Below are 17,805 nucleotides of genomic sequence, written 5' to 3'. Positions count from 1 at the left end.
GGTGCCTCTGACTGGAGCAGCTTGAGCTCCGGGTTTTGGACCTTGAGCAGCAGCTTGGAGCACTACGGTGCATTCACGAGGCCAAGAGGTTTGTGGATAGCACATTTCAGGACATGGTCACCCTGCAGCTTAAGTGCAAGCAGACAGGGAATCGGTGACTGCCAGACAAAAGAAAGGGACCAGGCAGGTAGTGAGGGAATCCCCCAAATGCATCTTGCTCACAAAGCATTTTGTGGCCTTGGTAAACGCGAGAGTGATGGTTCCTCTGTGAAGGCCAACCAGAGCCAAGGCCATGGCAATGTGGGTGGTCCAGCTGCTCAGGGGGAGGAGGAAGAAGTGTGGAAGGGCAATAGTGGTAGGGGGTTCATTAGTGAGGGGAGTAGACAGGCACTTCTGCAGCCATAGACGTGACTCCACGATGGTACGTTGCCTTCCGGGTGCCAGGGTCAAGGATGTCACAGAAGGGCTGCAGTGCATTCTGCAGGGGGAGGATAAACAACCAGAGGTCATGATCTATGTTGAGACCAATGAGATAGGAAGAAAGAGAAATGAGGTCCTGCAAGCAGACTTTAGGGAGTTAGGAAGGAAATTGAAAAGCAGGACTTCAAAGGTAGCAATCTCCGGATTACTCCCCGTACCACACAGTAGTGAGTATAGGAACAGAAGGAGACAGCAGATGAATGTGTGGCTGGAGAAATGGTGCAGGAGGCAGGACTTTAGGTTCCTGGGGCATTGGGACCGTTTCTGGGGGAGGTGGGACCTGTACAAGTTGGACGGGTTACATCTGAACAGGAACGGGACCAACAACCTCAATATAATCTGTGGTTTGCTAATGCTGTTGGGGCGGATTTAAACTAAATTGGCAGGGGTGTGGGATCCTGAAAAATAGTTCAGAGGGGAGAGAAGCTGAGATGGAATTAGAAGTTAAAACGTTAGTGAGTGAGTCTGGAAGACAGAGGAAAGATAGGCTAGATAAGAAAGAAGTGAGTTTAGCAAGGCTAAATGGAATATATTTTAATGGAAGGAGCCTGAGGAATAAGACAGACGAGCTGAGGGCACAGGTAGGCACATGGGAGTATGGTATCATAGCTATGACTGAGACTTGGCTAAAAGAGCAGGATTGGCAGCTCCAGATTCCTGGTTATAGGGTGGTCAGACGAGATAGAGAGGGGGATGGGGGCAGGGGTAGCAATATTGATCAAGGAATTAATTATAGCAGTGAGGAGGGATGATATCTTGGAATGATCACCAAATGAAGCTGTATGGGCAGAAGTAAAAAAACACAGAAGGGGCAAACACGCTGTTGGGTGTGTACTATAGGCCCCCAAACAGTCAGGAGAGATAGAGGATCAAATATGTAATCAAATTTCAGAGAAGTGTAAGAATAATAAGGCAGTAGTAGTAGTGGATTTTAACTACCCAAATATTAACTGGGATACTTTTAGTGTGCAAGGTAAGGAGGGAGCAAAATTCCTAATGCATCCAGGAGCCTTTTTTTAGCCAGTGCATAGAAAGCCTAATAAGGGAGGGGGTGGTTCTAGATCTAACATTCGGAATTGAGCCTGGGCAGGTGGAAGACGCATCAGTACAGGAGCATTTTGAAGATAGTGGCCATAACTCAGTTAGATTTAGGATAGTTGTGGAAAAGGATACAGTTGGGCCGGGAATTAAAGTTCTAAACTGGGGAAAGGCTAATTTTACTAAGATGAGATACAATTTGGCCCAAGTGGTCCGGGAGCAGATACTTGCAGATAAAACACTTTCAGAGCAATGGGAGGCATTCAAGAGGAAATAGCGAGAGTACAGGGCAAATACGTTCCTGTAAAGGCAAAGGGAGGGAAGCCAAGTCCGGAGAACCCTGGCTGTCAAGGGACATAAAGGTTAGGATTAAGCAAAAAAGAGAATCTTATGGCAGATACTGAGGGCTCAATGCGGCAGAGTCCCTGGAGGAGTATAAAAGGTGCAAGGGGAACTTAAAAAGGAAATTAGGAAAGCTAAGAGAGTGCATGAGAAAGCATTGGTGGGTAGAATAAAGGAAAACCCAAAGGGGTTATTTAAAGATATAAAAAGCAAGAGAATGACTCGGGAAAGAGTAGGGCCAATTAGGGACCATAGAGGTAATCTGTGTGTGGATCCAGAAGATGTGGGTACAGTCCTCAATGAATACTTTGCATTGGTCTTCACAATGGAAAAGGGTGACGCAGGTATAGACATCAGCCGGTGGGGGGGGACTGTGAAATATTAAAGGAAATTAACAGAGAGGGGGGAGGTACGAGCAGGTTTAATGGCCTTAAAAATGGATAAATCCACAGGCCCAAATGAGAGGTATCCCAGGCTGTTGAGGGAGGCAAGGGAAGAGATATCAGGGACCTTGGCAGTAATTTTCAAATCCCGTCTGGCCACAATGTGAGGTGCCAGAGGACTGCAAATGTTGTCCCATTATTAAAAAAGGGAGGAAGGGGATAGACCAGGAAATTACAGGCCAGTCAGTCTACCCTCGGTGGTGGGAAGTTACTGGAAAGAATTCTGAGGGATAGAATATATTTGCACTCGGAGAGACATGGATTAATCAGGGATAGTCAGCATGGATTTGTTAAGGGAATGTCGTGTTTGACAAATTTGATCGAATTTTTTGAGGAGGTATCCAGGAGTGTTGATATGGTCTACATGGACTTTAGCAAAGCTTTTGATGAGGTCCCTCATGGCAGACTGGTTAAGAAAGTAAGAGCCCATGGGATCCAAGGCAAAGTGGCACGTTGGATCCAAAATTGGCTGAGATGCAGAAAGCAGAGGGTAATGGTAGAGGGATGTTTCTGTGACTGGAAGTCTGCTTCCAGTGGGGTTCCGCAGGGCTTGGTGCTGGGGCCCTTGCCGTTTGTGGCGTACAAAAATGATTTGGACTTAAATGTAGAGGGTATAATCAAGAAGTTCACGGATGACACGAAAATTGTGGTAAATAGTGGGGAGGATATCTGTAAACTGCAGGAGGATATCAGTGGACTGGTCAGGTGAGCAGAGCAGTGGCAAATGGAATTCAACCTGGAAAAAAGTGAGAGGTAATGCACTTTGAGAGGGCTAACAAGGCAAGGGATTACACTTTGAAGGGTAGGACTCTGCAAAGTACTGAAGATCAGAGGGACCTTAGTGTGCATATTCACAGATCCCTGTAGGTAGCAGGGCAGGTAGATAAGGTGGTTAAGGCGGCAAACGGAACACCTGCCATTATTAGCCGAGGCATAGAATACAAGGGTAGGGAGGTTATGCTGAAACTGTATAAAACACTGGTTAGGCCATAACTGGAATACAGCGTGCAGCACTGGTCACTACATTATAGGAAGGATGTGATTGCACTGGAGAGGGTGCAGAGGAGATTTACCAGGATGCTGCCTTGGCTGGAGAGTCTGAGCTATGAGGAAAGTTTGGATAGGCTGGGATTGTTTTCCTTGGATCAGTGAAGGTTGAGAGGGGTCCTGATAGAGGTGTATAAGATTATGAGGAGCACAGACAGGGTGGATAAGAAAGCACTTTTTCCATTAGTCAACAACCAGGGGGCATAGATTTAAGGTAAGAGGTCGATGGCTAAAAGGGAATTGAGGAGAAATTTTTTCACCCAGAGGGTGGTGGGAATCTGCAACTCACTGCCTTAAAGGGTGGTTCAGTCAGAAACTCTTGTAACATTTATGAAATATTTAGATATTCACTTGCGTTGCCATGGCCTCCAGGGCTATGGGCCAAGCGCTGGAAAATGGGATTAGTGTTCAGATCTTTGCTGACCGGCATGGACACAATGGGCCAAATGGCCTCCTTCTGTGCTGTAAACGTCTTTGAGTCCATGAGTCTATCTTCGGTTGCTTCATCAATGACCTTCCTTCCATCATAAGTGGGAATGATCGCTGATGATTGCACAATGTTCACCATTTGCGACTCCTCAGATACTGAAGAGTTCATGTCCAAATGCAGCAAGACCTGGGCAGTATCCAGGCTTGAGATGATAAATGGCTGAATCTCCCACTATCAACATCCTGGCGTTATGATTGACCAGAAGCTGAACTGAACGAGCCATATAAATACTGTGGCTACAAGAGCAGATCAGAGGGTAGGAATCCTGTGGCAAGTAACACCTCCTGACTCCCCAAAGCCTGTCCACCATCTACAAGGCACAAGGTGGAATACTCTTCACTTGCCTGAATGAGTGTAGCTCCAACAACACTCAAATAGAAGCAAAATACTGATGCTGGAAATCTGAAATAAAAACAGAAAATAGTGGAAAACCTCAGCAGGTCTGACAGCATCTGTGGAGAGAGAGAGAGAGAGAGCGCGAGAGAGTGAGTGTTAACGTTTCAAGTCTGTATGTCCCTTCTTTAGAGCTAAAGGAGAAATGTGATGAAATTTATACTGTTTAAGGGGAGGGGGGTGGAGCAGATAAAGCTGGATAGAAGGCCAGCAATAGGTGGGGGGCTAAGGAGAGATTGACGAAGATGTCATGAACAAAATGAGTGTTAATGGTAGTGGTAAGGGCTAAAGAAGGTGCTGATAGTGGCATAAAGGTAAGAAAACAGAACGTGTTAATAGAAGAACAAGGGTCAGCACTCTGTGAAAGAACAACATGGAACATGGGGTGGGGTGGGGTGGGGCGGGGAGGGGGCGGTGGTTGAGGAAAAAGGATAAAAAAAAAGCAATGAAGAAGGGGGTTTTAAAAAAGGGATAAAACAATTGATAAATACATAAAAATAAAAATGAAAATAAGTGGATAGAATATAAAAATAAATTTTTAAAAAGGGGGTTAAAAAGGGTGAAGATAGAGGGGAGAGTTCATGGTCTGAAGTTGTTGAACTCAATGTTAAGTATGGAAAGCTGTAAATTGCCTAGTCAGAAGATGAGGTGCTGTTCCTCCAGTTTGTGTTGGGCTTCACTGGAACATTGCAGCAGGCCAAGGACAGACATGTGGGCATGAGAGCAGGGTGGAGTGTTGAAATGGCAAGCAACAGGAAGGTCTGGGTCATGCTTGCAGACAGACCGAAGGTGTTCCACAAAGCGGTCACCCAGTCTGCGTTTGGTCTCTGCAATGTAGAGGGGACCGCATTGGGAGCAGCGAATGCAGTAGACTAAATTGAAGGAGGTGCAAGTGAAGCACTGCTTCACCTGAAAGGAGGGTTTGGGCCCTTGGACGGTGAGGAGGGAGGAGGTAAAGGGGCAGGTGTTGCAACAATACTCAAGTAGCATGACACCAACCAGGACAAAGCAGCCTGCTTGATTGGCACCACATAAACAAACATTCACTCCACCACTGACGCATAGTAGCAGCAGTGTGTACCATCTACAAGGTGCACTGCAAGATCTCACCAAGGTTCCTTGGACAGGACCTTCCAAACCCACAACTGCTACTATCCAGAAGGACAAGGGCAGCAGATGCATGGGAACACCACCATCTGGAAGTTCACCTCCAAGCCACTCATCATCCCAACTTGGAAATACATCGCCGTTCCTTCACTGTCGCTGGGTCAAAATTCTGGAACTCCCTCCCTAGCAGCATTATGGGTGTAGCTACACTACATGGACTGCAGTGGTTCAAGAAGGCAGCTCACCACCACCTTCTCAAGGGCAATTAGAGATGTGCAATAACTGCTGGCCCAGCCTGCAACGTCCACATCTCATGAATGAATAAAAATAAATCATAAAGTGAAAATGAGCCAGTCTTCTCCAGTATTCCCTAACTGTGGTATTGTTAAGTATGAAGCACACTTATACATACACATCAATGTTTTTATATAATATATATACACACACACACACACATAGAAATGAAGGATGTTCAAACTTTCCTTGTGATAGAAGGCTCCAAGCTCTTCTCCTCCCTTCCAAACACCACTTTTAAATTCCTTTCTTTATTTGGTTAACTGAAAAGGGAGAATATGCAGCTTTATGGGGAGAAGGCAGGAGAATGGCACGAAGTGAAATGCTCAGAGGGCTGGTGCAGACATGATGGGCCAAATGGCCTCCTCCTGTTCTGTAACAATTCTGTGATTCTCTGACTTCCATGATATGCCATGGTTTTCTTTGTTTCTGTCATGGTAACTATAGATTAAAAGCCAGATTCACTCTCAGAAAATAACCCAATTAATTTGATAGTTAATTACTCAGGTGCCATCTTGTTCTAGATGTTTAAAGGGAGGTGCCATCTTGTTCTAGATGTTTAAAGGAAGGGGCCAACTTTCCCAATTCAAATGCAAACAGTTTGTAGGTTTTGTTTGAATCTGCATTGGATAGGTAGTTCTGAATTTGAAAAATACTTGATTTCCCTTACTTCCAATTAATTTTTTATGGGGAGTAGGGGAGAAAATACCTAGTAGGAACCCATCTGTATTTGCAGTGTTCATGCAAAGTAAAATCTCTTCTTAGTAATGCTAAAACTGTTGCAAATGTTAACTAATTGTTCAAAACCTAACATATTTTAAAATTCCCAATTACTTACTAAGAGAATAGAGCTACAAGATTCCATGGTTTCAAAACAAACAGAAGAAATGTTCCTATACAAAAGTCAACAAAGCAAACGGTCAATATTATTTATCTTCTCCTCTAACATCCAGAATTAACATGAGGTAAACATGAATTAACAGGCAAAGTGTGGTCGAACATACCACAAATTGCACATTAAATGGCAGACACTACTAAGACAGATCCCCTGAATTTCTCAGCAACCCACCAAGACATCACAGTGAGTCACAAAAAGTCTTTAAAACTTTGTCTTCCTCATGAAGAATTTCAACTCCTCTCCTTCAAACAGCTAGTCTGACCCCTAGTCAATAGCAGTTCTACTCCACCCAAGTTCCATAGGTACAATCCTCACCCAAAAGGCGCACTATTCCAGATCACTCTCAAATCTGCTCCAAGGTCTGGCCACCTTGGTCTTGTTTTCCAGCTCAGCTGACCTACTACTGAGGCTGCATCCCCATGTTGACCAGGCTACACTCCAGGCATGGTTTCAGCTTCACTGCCTCCAGCAACTGCTTCTGAACTTCCCCGAACCCCAATTTCCCTGGCTGCACGAAGCCAATACTGCTCCTGGGCTTCCTGACCCCAGTTCTTAGCAGCACAGAGCTACTCATGGCTCCCAGGGCTTCTCTGAGCCCCAGCCTCTCAACAGCATGGAGCTAATGGCAGCACTTCTGCTGCTTGGAGCCAACTCTCCTGTCTGCTCCCGACAGGCCTGTCATGTGGTCTCACTTTCACAGTCTAAAATCCCAATCCCATGGTGGGATTTTATGCCCACCCAGAGTAGATTATCCTGGTGAATGCGCAGCCGATCCCACTTTGCTGCTTGTGCCAGAACTCCGGGACATGATGGGAGTTTTAGTCCCAAAAACATACAGATTTCCTCTCACAATTATGGAACTTACTTTCAATTTAAATGACTATCTTATTTGATCACCAAAGCTTCAGTTTTACAGGAGAGTCAGAAAACATCAGAAACCGATTTTTAAGTTAGAAAATCTAAATTCTGGATCAGTAATTTTCAAACGTTTCTATGTCTGATGCCTCTGCAAATAGTTTCGCATTCCCAGGGATCTCCTTATCTCATCGCACACAAATTTATTAGCCAACTCAGAAGTACAAAAGAGCTTATTTTTGGTAATTGCATATGGCTTTTCATATGCAATTTGAGCTGTAAATTTAACATAAATAAATCCTTACCCTTGCAATCATACAGGCGCAAATTCCAATCATGTGATTTTGCTATTAATTTGCATTAGCAAAGTATTTCCTGAAGTTTGGCTAAAAGCTTTTAAGTTTTATTTCTAAATTTACGAACCGCAGAGTAGATTTCTAAGTTTTTGCAATGCTCATTCCAAGCTGACCAAGTTCTGGACTGCAAATCTAGCCAGAAGTTAATTAAATCAGACAGCATACCCAGCTCGAGTATGGTGCATTGATAACACATGCTTCTGTTGTGACTTGGGAGACAAATAGCGTTCAGTGGGTACTAAGGTTTAGGATTGCAAGAGGTCTCTGCCAGGTTTCAGCTTCTGGTTTGTAGGGGTTGAGAGGTCTGCTTTCCGGAAGAACAGTAAAACCACTAAGAGGGGGAACTCACCAAATACCCTTAAATAATGACAGAGATACTGTCCCCTCACTTTTAAGCCATAAAAATCAAACTGGAATTATCTGAACATGCAGATCAGATTGTAAATGTGAACTTATAACATGGTATCTGATAAACACACACACACACTTGCATTTAAGATTAGATATTATAATTTAAATTTAGCTACAGCTACTAATGCATTTCAATGACATGTGCTTAAACTTTACACTTGAAATCTCTGAGACTATATTACCATAGATAATTTACAGCAGATTGCAGAAAGTTCCACAGCATACCACACATATACAAATGTATGTAGAGTCATTATATTTCAGATGATTGGAATGGATCAGTGAAACTGTAATTTACTAATGACATCAGAAACCACAAATATGGGGGAAAATATTTAATATGACTTCCATTCTCTATGAACATTTGGGTAAAATTGGTCTAAATTATGACTGAATTTTCTTCTTCTGTGCCAGTTGATATCATAAATTGTAGCATATTGGTCAACCCAACATATAAGACCCCATTCTTCCAGCCCCCAAAATTTTGTTTTTCCATGGCATTTAAGTCAACCCTACAGCCACAACATGCAATATACACATTAGTAGTCAGCCTCAAATTTTCACTCCACAAATACATGTTTTACTTATCGGTACCTTATAACTGGGCACAAGGGATCAAACAAGCGATACAGGTTGTGCTGTGAAGAAGTTGAAGGTACGCTCACTCTTCGCGTCAGATGATGACATTTCAAAATGGCAACCACCACACCCACGCCGGTGGTTCACTCTTATACTCAACATATAAATCGACCCCGTTTTTGGAGGTTTTGAAGGTTGACTTATACGCCGACGTCTACAGTGCTTTGGATACCGTCGGTCAGAATGTGCATTTGTCTCAACTGATTTTTAAATAAAAGTATGAAATCCGAAAGGATTTCAACCTGACACACACAATTCAAATTAAATCCATGTTATAATTTTAAAAGAACAATACATGTCAGTTATGAACCCATAAACAACTTTTGCAATTAAAGCCAGGTAGCTTAATAGAAATTACTTACCTTTTCCTAAATGTGTATTTATGCTCATGTATCTGGCCGTTCCAGTAAGGCTCTTGTGTTCTCTGTAAGGGATGTGCTTTTTTGTCTCTGGATCTATGTATTCTTTAGCAAGGCCAAAATCTATTATGTGAATTACATTCTGGTTTTTGCTTCCTGGTCGTCCCACTAAGAAGTTCTCTGGCTTTACATCTCTGTATATCAAGTTCTTTGAGTGAACGTACTCCATTCGGGAAATCTTTTGAAGCAGGAATAAGGAAAGAAGGGAAAATGTAAAATAAAAAATTACCATATATCCTTAATAAAGCATATGTAAACAAAATAAAAGTATCAGTATCAAAAACATTCTCTTGTACAGGAAAAGAGTGCTGACACCAAAATATTTGGGACTCATTCAACAATGATTCCAAATGTGACTACAAGCACTCGTAACATCACAAATAGCATGGTACAGTTAATGGAATGAATTTATTGGTACCGGACCAACGGCACTGTAGGTCATAAGTAGTGCTGTCACTGTCAATAACCAGGGACTAAATATTTGCAGGGAGTACATCTCTGTTAAAGTGCTCAGGGCTACCAATATTGACCCCCATCAAGATCATGGGGGTCAGAATGAGGATGGTCAATTTAAGTGCGTCAAGATTAGGGTGCATTAAGGAATCCTTCCCACAGAAGTCCGAAAATTAGCCATCTGTTGCAATCCGAGGAGGTAGAGGCCAGCAAAGTTATTTAAATATTAATATTCCAGTTTTTTTTAAGAAAGGAACCTTCATTTGCTCCCCACCATGAATCCACTCCACAATCCAGATTGAAATCACGAAATAGGGTCTATAAGCCTCAGCTGACAACCCTAGAGCAGCAGGTACACAGTCACCAGTGATCTGACAGGCTGTTGTTTCATCCATACAAGTCCAGGGCAAGAGCAAGTCTCAGCATATCCAGGTCTCACCCTAAATTACAGCCCTTTTGCTGCAGACCATCAGAGTTACAATTATGAAAATAAAGACTTGTATTTATATGTGCCTTACATGGCCCCGGGGCATCCCAAAGCATATTGTGGCCAATAAAGTATGTTTTGAAGTGTGGTAAGCATTTGTAATGCCAGAAAATGCCACAGTGTAAACGATGTGGTAACATGACTGGATAATTTATTTTAGAGATATGAGTTGAAGAATAAATATTGGCCAAGAGACCAGGAGAACCTTTCTGCTCTTCAAATAGTACCACAGAAGCTTTAATACCATTTAAGAGGGGGCCAGTGCCTTAGCTGAATACCTTAGCTGAAACTTCGCAACTCTAACAATGCCTAATTCCCTCAGTATTGCACTGGAGCTGGATTTTGCGCTCAAGTCGCTGGAGTGTGGTTTGAATCCTAGGCCCGAGCGAGAGTGCTACAACTGAGACACATTGTTCCTGAAAGGTCATAGAATTTGAACCCCAAATATTATACATATCACCTCAGTCTAGCACTTTAAAATACATAATCTAAATAAGTTGCTCCTTATCTGTGGAATGCCATTTTTACATTTGTGGCATTATTGGGAGTGTGAGGAGCACACTCACAGGCTGTCCAGAGCCTAGTTTCCTTACTGTAATATAACACAGGGAAAACATAAGTGAGCTCCCTATCTGGTCTAGTAATTTATCTGGGCAAAACAACAGCCAGAACAAAATGAAACACTAAATTCAAATTTAAAGAAACCTTTCACTCTGCAATGTCATATAGAAGGATGAGAGAAATTAAAGTTTGAAATAAAATCTACTGATACTACTGCACAGCGTCACCATGAATTGCATGTGTTGTGTTCATGCTCTTAACAACAAACTGGTCTAACAAAAGCACACTTGCTAAAATGAGAAGAAACTCAATGACACCAAGGATAGTAGAAAACCAAGAGACAAAAGGGAAGGAGAAACTTAAAACAATCATTGCCACAAGAAGAGGAGTTTTGGGAAAAATAATGGAACTTAAGGCTGACAAGTCGCCTGGGGCTGATGGTCTGCATCCTAGGGTGTTTAAAGAGGTAGCTGCTGAGATAGTGTATGCATCGATTGTAATCTTCCAAAATTTCTGAGGTTCCAGGAAGGTCCCAGCAAACTGGAAAACTGCAAACACCCCTGTTCAAGAAAGGAGGGGGGACAGGAAGCAGGAAACTGTAGGCCAGTCAGTCTAACATCTGTCATTGGGAAAATGCTAGAATCCATTATTAAAGAGGTAATAGCAGGACATTTAGAAAATCATAATACTATCAGGTAGAATCAACTTGGTTTTGTGAATTGTAATCGTGTTTGGCAAATTTATTAGAGCTGTTTGAGGACAAAGAACTGTAATAAAAGGACAAGATGAATAAAGGGGAAGCAATATTTGTAATGTATCTGGATTTCCAAAAGGCATTTAAAAAGGTGCCACATAAACGGTTACGACACAGATAAGAGCTTATGTTGTTGGGGTGATATATTAGCATGGATAGAAGACCAGCTATAACTAACAGGAAAGAGGGAGTCAGTATAAATTGATCATTTTCAGGATGGCAAACTAACTTAGAGTGCCACAGTGATCAGTGCAGGGGCCTCACCTATTTATGATTTATAATATTAACTAGGATGAAGGGACAAATTGTATTGCAGCCAAATTTGATGATATGAAAATAGGTAGGAAAGCAAGTTATGAGGAGGATGCAAAGAGTCTGTGCAGGGATATAGATAAGTTAAGTGGGCAAAAATGTGGCAGATAGAGCATAACGTGGGAAAATGTGAGGTTGTCTACTTTGGCAGGAAGAGCAGAAATGCAGATTATTATTTAAATGGAGAACGCCTGCAGAATGCTAAAGTACAGAGGGATCTAGGTAACCTTGCACATGAATCACAGAAAGTCAACATGCAGGTATGGAAAATGTTGCAAGGAAGGTGGGTTATAAAAGCAGGGAAGTCTTTCTACAACTGTACAGGGAACTAGTGAGACCAAACCTAGAACAGAGTATAAATTTTGGTCACCTTACTTAAGGAGGGACATACTTGCATTGGATGCAGTTCAGGGAAGTGGGCTGATTCCTGGGATGAGGTGTTTGTCTTATGAGGAAAAGTTGAGCAAGTTGGGACTATACCCATTGAAAGTTAGAAGAATGCATGATAATTTTATTGAAACATAAAATTTTAAAGGAGGTTGACAGGGTAAATGCTGAGTGATGCTTCTTCTTGTGAGGGAATCTAGAACTAGGGGGCACAATTTAAAAATATGGGGTCACCTGTTTAAGACAGAGATGAGGAGGGGTTTCTTCTCTCAGAGGGTCGTTAGTGTTTAGAATTCTCTTCCCCAATGAACAGTGGAACTGGGTCATTGAACATATTGAAGACTGAGTTAGACAGATTTTTGGAGTTGAGGATTATGGGTGATAGTCAGGAAAGTGGAATTAAGGCCACAATCAGGTCAGTCATGACCCTATTATTGAATGGTGGAGCAGGCTAAAGGGGCGGAGTGGCCTACTGCTGCTCCTATTCCTTATGTTCTCATCTTTATATTGTCAAAGATCTTTGAAGCTGTTCCAATGAAACAGTATCACCTGTCCTATGTTGTTCCATCATTTTCTCATTTTATTTCTAATAAAAAGTGACAATTTCCATGTTTGAATTGGCACAAGCCAAACTTCACTCATATTATATTTTTACCTGGTCTGTATTTACCAATTTCTCTGCGAATGAACGCCAAATCAATACTCAATGAAATGATATTCAGAAATCATTTAAAAAAACAAAAATATACACAAAGGCATTAGACATGAAATATGGTAAAAGTCCTAAAATAGAAATACTTATGCTTGATTTTCTCAAAGTTCTATTTACAGCTTCTATTATGTTCCAGCACAGAGCGATGGGTTAGATACAGGTTTAAGCAATGCAGTTTTAAACAAAGAAGTTAAGTTGAGTTCTCAGGTGACAATGAAATAAACACAAATACACATGTTAACAATTTTAAATCATTAAATGTGAGAGAACAACACTCAAAAGGTGTCAGCTGTGGTTTAGTGGTAGCATTTTTGCATTTTGAGCTGGAAAATTGTGGGTTCAAGCTCCACTCCAGTGATTTGAGCATATAATCTAGACTGATACTCCAGTATGCCATCTTTCAAACCGAGGCCCAGTCTGTCCTCTCAGGTAGATAGAAAAGATGCTACAGCACCATTTCAAAACAGGGAAGTTCTACCTGGTGTCATCGCCAATATTTATCCCTCAATCAACATCACTAAAACAGATCATCTGACATTTATCACTTTCTGTTGCTGGGTTTGCTCTACATAATTTAGCTGCTGTTCTCCTCCATTATTAAAATGACTTAACTTCAGAAGTACTTCATTGGCTGTAAAGCACTTCGGGGTTGCTGAGATTGTGAAAGGTGCTATATAAATACAAGTCTTTATTTTTATTGTATACTCCATGGGTTTCACTGCAAACCTGCGTGGAACATTTTCATAAGCAGCTGGAGGCAACTAAAAATAGATGTCTTTAAGTTTTTTCTCATTTCTGCTCATGGCTTTGAAAGGCCAATTTTATGAGCAAGAGTATCGCACACACAAAGCCAAGCAGCGTCTGCACTGGGAGCAAGTTGTTATTTTCCAGATTCCAAAAAAGCTCAATATTTCAATGGTACAGAGAAACACTATATACAAACATTCCGATTTTGCCAGCAAGTTGAGGTTTCCAATGTATTTCTAATTTCCCAAAATAATCAAGTATCGATGAGAAATTTGATAAGAATAATCCTTAAGACCATGAAAAATTATATATTTCAGATGCTAAATACAGTCCATGGACAATTTCAGATAAACTAATTTAAACAAAGTGTAACAAAAACATTTTGACCTCATTACAGTTACGAACATATAAATTAGGAGTAGGCCACTCGGCCTCCCGATTCTGCTTTGCTATTCAATAAGATCATGGCTAATCTGATTGTGGCCTCAACATCACATTCCTGTCTACCCCCAGTAGCCTTTGACTCCCTTGTTAGGCAGGAATCTATCTATCTATCTATCTCTGCCTTAAAAATATTCAATTATCGGCTCCTGATGTCATTATCGCTTTGGTCCAAACATGGGCAAATGAGCTGAATTTAAGAGGTGAGGTGAGAGCGACTGCCCTTGACATCAAGGCTTCATTTGGCCGAGTGTGGCATCAAAGAGCCCAGGCAAAACTGAAGTCAATGGAAATCAGGGGGAAAACTCTCCACTGGTTGGAGCCATACCTAGCACAAATGAAGATGGTTGTGGTGTTGGAGGTCAGTCATCTCAGCTCCAGGACATCACTGCAGGAGGACCTCAGGGTAGTTTCCTAGGCCCAACCATCTTCAGCTGCTTCATCAATGACCTTCCTTCCATCATAAGGTCAGAAGTGCAGATGTTCACTGATGATCGCACAATGCTCAGCACCATTTGCGACTCATCAGATACTGCAGCAGTCCATGTCCAAATGCAACAAGACCTGGACAATATCCAGGCTTGGGCTGACAAGTGGCAAGTGACATTCGCGCCACACAGGTGTCAGATAATGACCATCCCCAACAAGAGAGAATCTAACCATCTCCCCTTGACATTTAATGGATGTTACCATTACTGAATCCCCCCCACTATCAACAACCTGGGGGTTACCATTGACCAGAAACTGAACTGGACTAGCCATATAAATACTGTGGCTGCAAGAGCAGGTCAGGGGCTGAGAACTCTGTGGAGAGTAATTCACCTCCCGACTCCCCAAAGCCTGTCCATCATCTACAAGGCACAAGTCAGCAGTGTGATGGAATATTCTCCACCTACTTGAATGAGTGCAGGTCTAACACCCCTCATGAAGTTCAACACCATCCAGGACAAAGAAGCCAGCTTACCCGGCACCCCATCCACCATCTTACATATCGATTCCCTTCATCACCAACATACAATAGCAGTAGTGTGTACTATCTACGAGATGCACGACAAACAATTCACCAAGGCTCATATGACAGCACTTTCCAAATCCGCGAACTCTACCATCTAGAAGGACAAGGGCAACAGATGCATGGGAACACCACCACCTCCAAGTCTCACACTATCCTGCTTTGGAAATATACCACCATTCCTTCAGTGTCACTGGGTCAAAATCCTGGAATTCCTTCTGAACAGCACTGTGGGTGTTCCTCCAACACATGGACTACAGTGATTCAAGAAGGCAACTCACCTCCGCTTCAAGGGTAGTTAGGGATGGGTAACAAATGCTGGCTTAGACAGGAATGCCCACATCTCTTAAATGAATAAAAAAAAAGGAAGGCCCTGCCTCCACAACTCTCGGGGAGTTCCAAACATTCATGACCTGCAGAGAAAAAAATGTCTTCTCATCTCCATCTTAAATGGGCGATCTCTTATTTTTAAACTGTGTCTCCGAGTCCTAGTCTCTCCTATGAAGGGAAACATCCTTTCAACACCCTGTCATTTTGTATGTCAATAAGACCACCTCTCATTCTTCTAAACTCCAATGGATACAGGCCCAGCCCATAAGATAACCCCCGCCAACAAACCCAGGTATCAGTCAAGTGAACATTCTCTGAACTGTTTCTAATATATTTCTATCTTTTCTTAAGTAAGGAGACCAAAACTGTACTCAATGCTTCAGATGTGGTCTCATCAACTGCACAACTGTAGCAAAACTTCCCTACTTTTATATTCCATCTCCCTCGCAACAAAGGTCAACATTCCATTTGCCTTCCTAACCACTTGTTGCACCTGCATCCTAACTTCTTGTGATTCATGCACAAGGATCAATACAGGGAAAGTAAAACAAAACAAACTGTTGAAGTTACAATATTTTTAATACACATTTCGAAGCTATTTGACAAAGCTTCATGTAGGTGTTTTAACAACTTGTTCCTTACCAAAAATATGCCCCTGCTGAATAAAAACTCAAATATGGATGTGCAATATAGAGCCTTTAATGGAAAATAGTTCATTTGAAAGCAGTCACTCTGGTACTTCAAAAAAATGACTAATTTAAACAATACATTTCCCCTTCCCTTCAGTGCTGTTTAATCATGATGAGTTTAAGAATATTTATCTTAAATATGAGCTTTGCAGAAAGTGCACACAAATTATACTATCCAAAAGCACTGAGAGGTTAACTTCAGTAGCTAAAATAAATATTATGTATATTGCTCAGTGAGCAGAAGCAGTGCTATCTTACTATTCCTTTGACCATGCATATGCATCATCCACACAGCCAAGTAAGTTATATTTCAGAATATCCAAGTCTCTAAAGCACTATGTATTTGTATAGTGTAATGATAAGTGCTTGCAAACATTAGCTGCTCAACAGACCAGTGGTGGCTTAGCAACCACGCAGAGCAGTCACTTGCAAGAAAGCTCCAAAGGGAAACAGGGGTATAGTAATTTAACAGGCAGGAGGTAGACATGGCAAGTATGGGAGAGGGGGAGTAGGGGTGAGGAAAAAAAGTGTTTTACTGAGGCTAAATTCTTCCCCTTTGTACTTCAGCAGCTCCTGTCTTTGCTTGTTTCCTTACCTGCTTGATTTACTTCCAGGAAATTAAATGGGATAAATAACTGATGCGAGTAGGAAAACAACTAGAATGTAATGACTACATAGTTGGAATGTTTGTGAAAATAAGAAAGGATAACAAAAAAAAAGGCAGTTAAGATAGACAAAGAGCTAAGCACATAATAATAGTAAAGGCATCAAGCCTAGACTAACTGGGAAGAAAAGTTAGAAAACAGGATGATAAAAGTAGGAAATTTGGAAAAATGAGTCAAAAACACAAAAAATAAATACATTCCTATAGATAAAAAAAGAGGGTGAATTAAAGGATAGGGATTGAACCCAAACTAAATTTTAGAGAGGTAGCAAGAAAATTCTGAGGAATATAGTAAGTGTAGTGGGGAGATTTCAAGGGAGGGGCCCACTCAAGTCTCGGGGGGAAAACAAATTTTGAGGAATGAAGTAATGTCAGAGATATCAACTATTTTGCTTCAGTTTAAACAAATGGTGTAAATAGGAATGTGAAACAATTATTAGTGATTATAGGTAAGAATTTGGTTGGGAGAAAAAAAATAACAGAAATTAATTATCCAGGCTCCTCTGCAACTCTCCCTCATCTGAAGGTGCTGACATTTGCTGGGGTACAGTTCCACCTATCTTCAGAGATTTCTGGTTCCTTGCCCAAGAAATTGAACCAATGAGTGTCAATGAGCTATATGTATGCAAAAGGATCCTTGCCCAGTTGACTACATTTGTTGAGATGAGTAAAATGCTAAACTGTTAATGTAAGAACATTAGAAGCAGAAGGAATAGAGAGGACCATACCTCTGGTCGAACCTGCTCCGCCATTCGTAACAATCATGGCTGATCTTGGGCTTCAACTCCATTTTCCTGTTGGCTCCCTATACACTTTGAGTTTTTGAAACCCCAAACATCTGTCTATCTCAGCCTTAAATATATTCAATGATGGAGCATCCACAAGCCTCTAAGGCAGAAAATTTCAAAGAATCACAACCCATTCAGTGAAGAAATTTCTTCTCATCTCAGTTCTAAATAATCAGTCCCTTATCCTGATATAAGAAGAACAGTAGCCAGCAAGAAAGAGCGACTCCGTCAAACATCAGATGAGAGGCACCCTCTA

The 17,805-nt window shown here is 41.7% G+C and overlaps 1 protein-coding gene across 2 annotated transcripts in view; it reads right to left on the bottom strand.

Moving 5' to 3' along the window:
* LOC144695841 (casein kinase I) overlaps positions 1–17,805 on the bottom strand; it is a 296,518-nt gene that overhangs the window by 105,918 nt on the left and 172,795 nt on the right. For both annotated transcript variants that reach the window (XM_078566880.1, XM_078566871.1), the window contains exon 6: positions 9,156–9,390. In XM_078566880.1, coding sequence (XP_078423006.1) covers positions 9,156–9,390 — 235 coding nt within the window. The remainder of the gene's footprint in view (positions 1–9,155; positions 9,391–17,805) is intronic.

Source organism: Cetorhinus maximus, chromosome 2, assembly GCF_964194155.1.
Source record: "Cetorhinus maximus chromosome 2, sCetMax3.hap1.1, whole genome shotgun sequence".
Classification (NCBI taxonomy): domain Eukaryota; kingdom Metazoa; phylum Chordata; class Chondrichthyes; order Lamniformes; family Cetorhinidae; genus Cetorhinus; species Cetorhinus maximus.
Note: the sequence above shows the minus strand (reverse complement) of the source record. Positions and strands in the feature narration are given on the sequence as shown.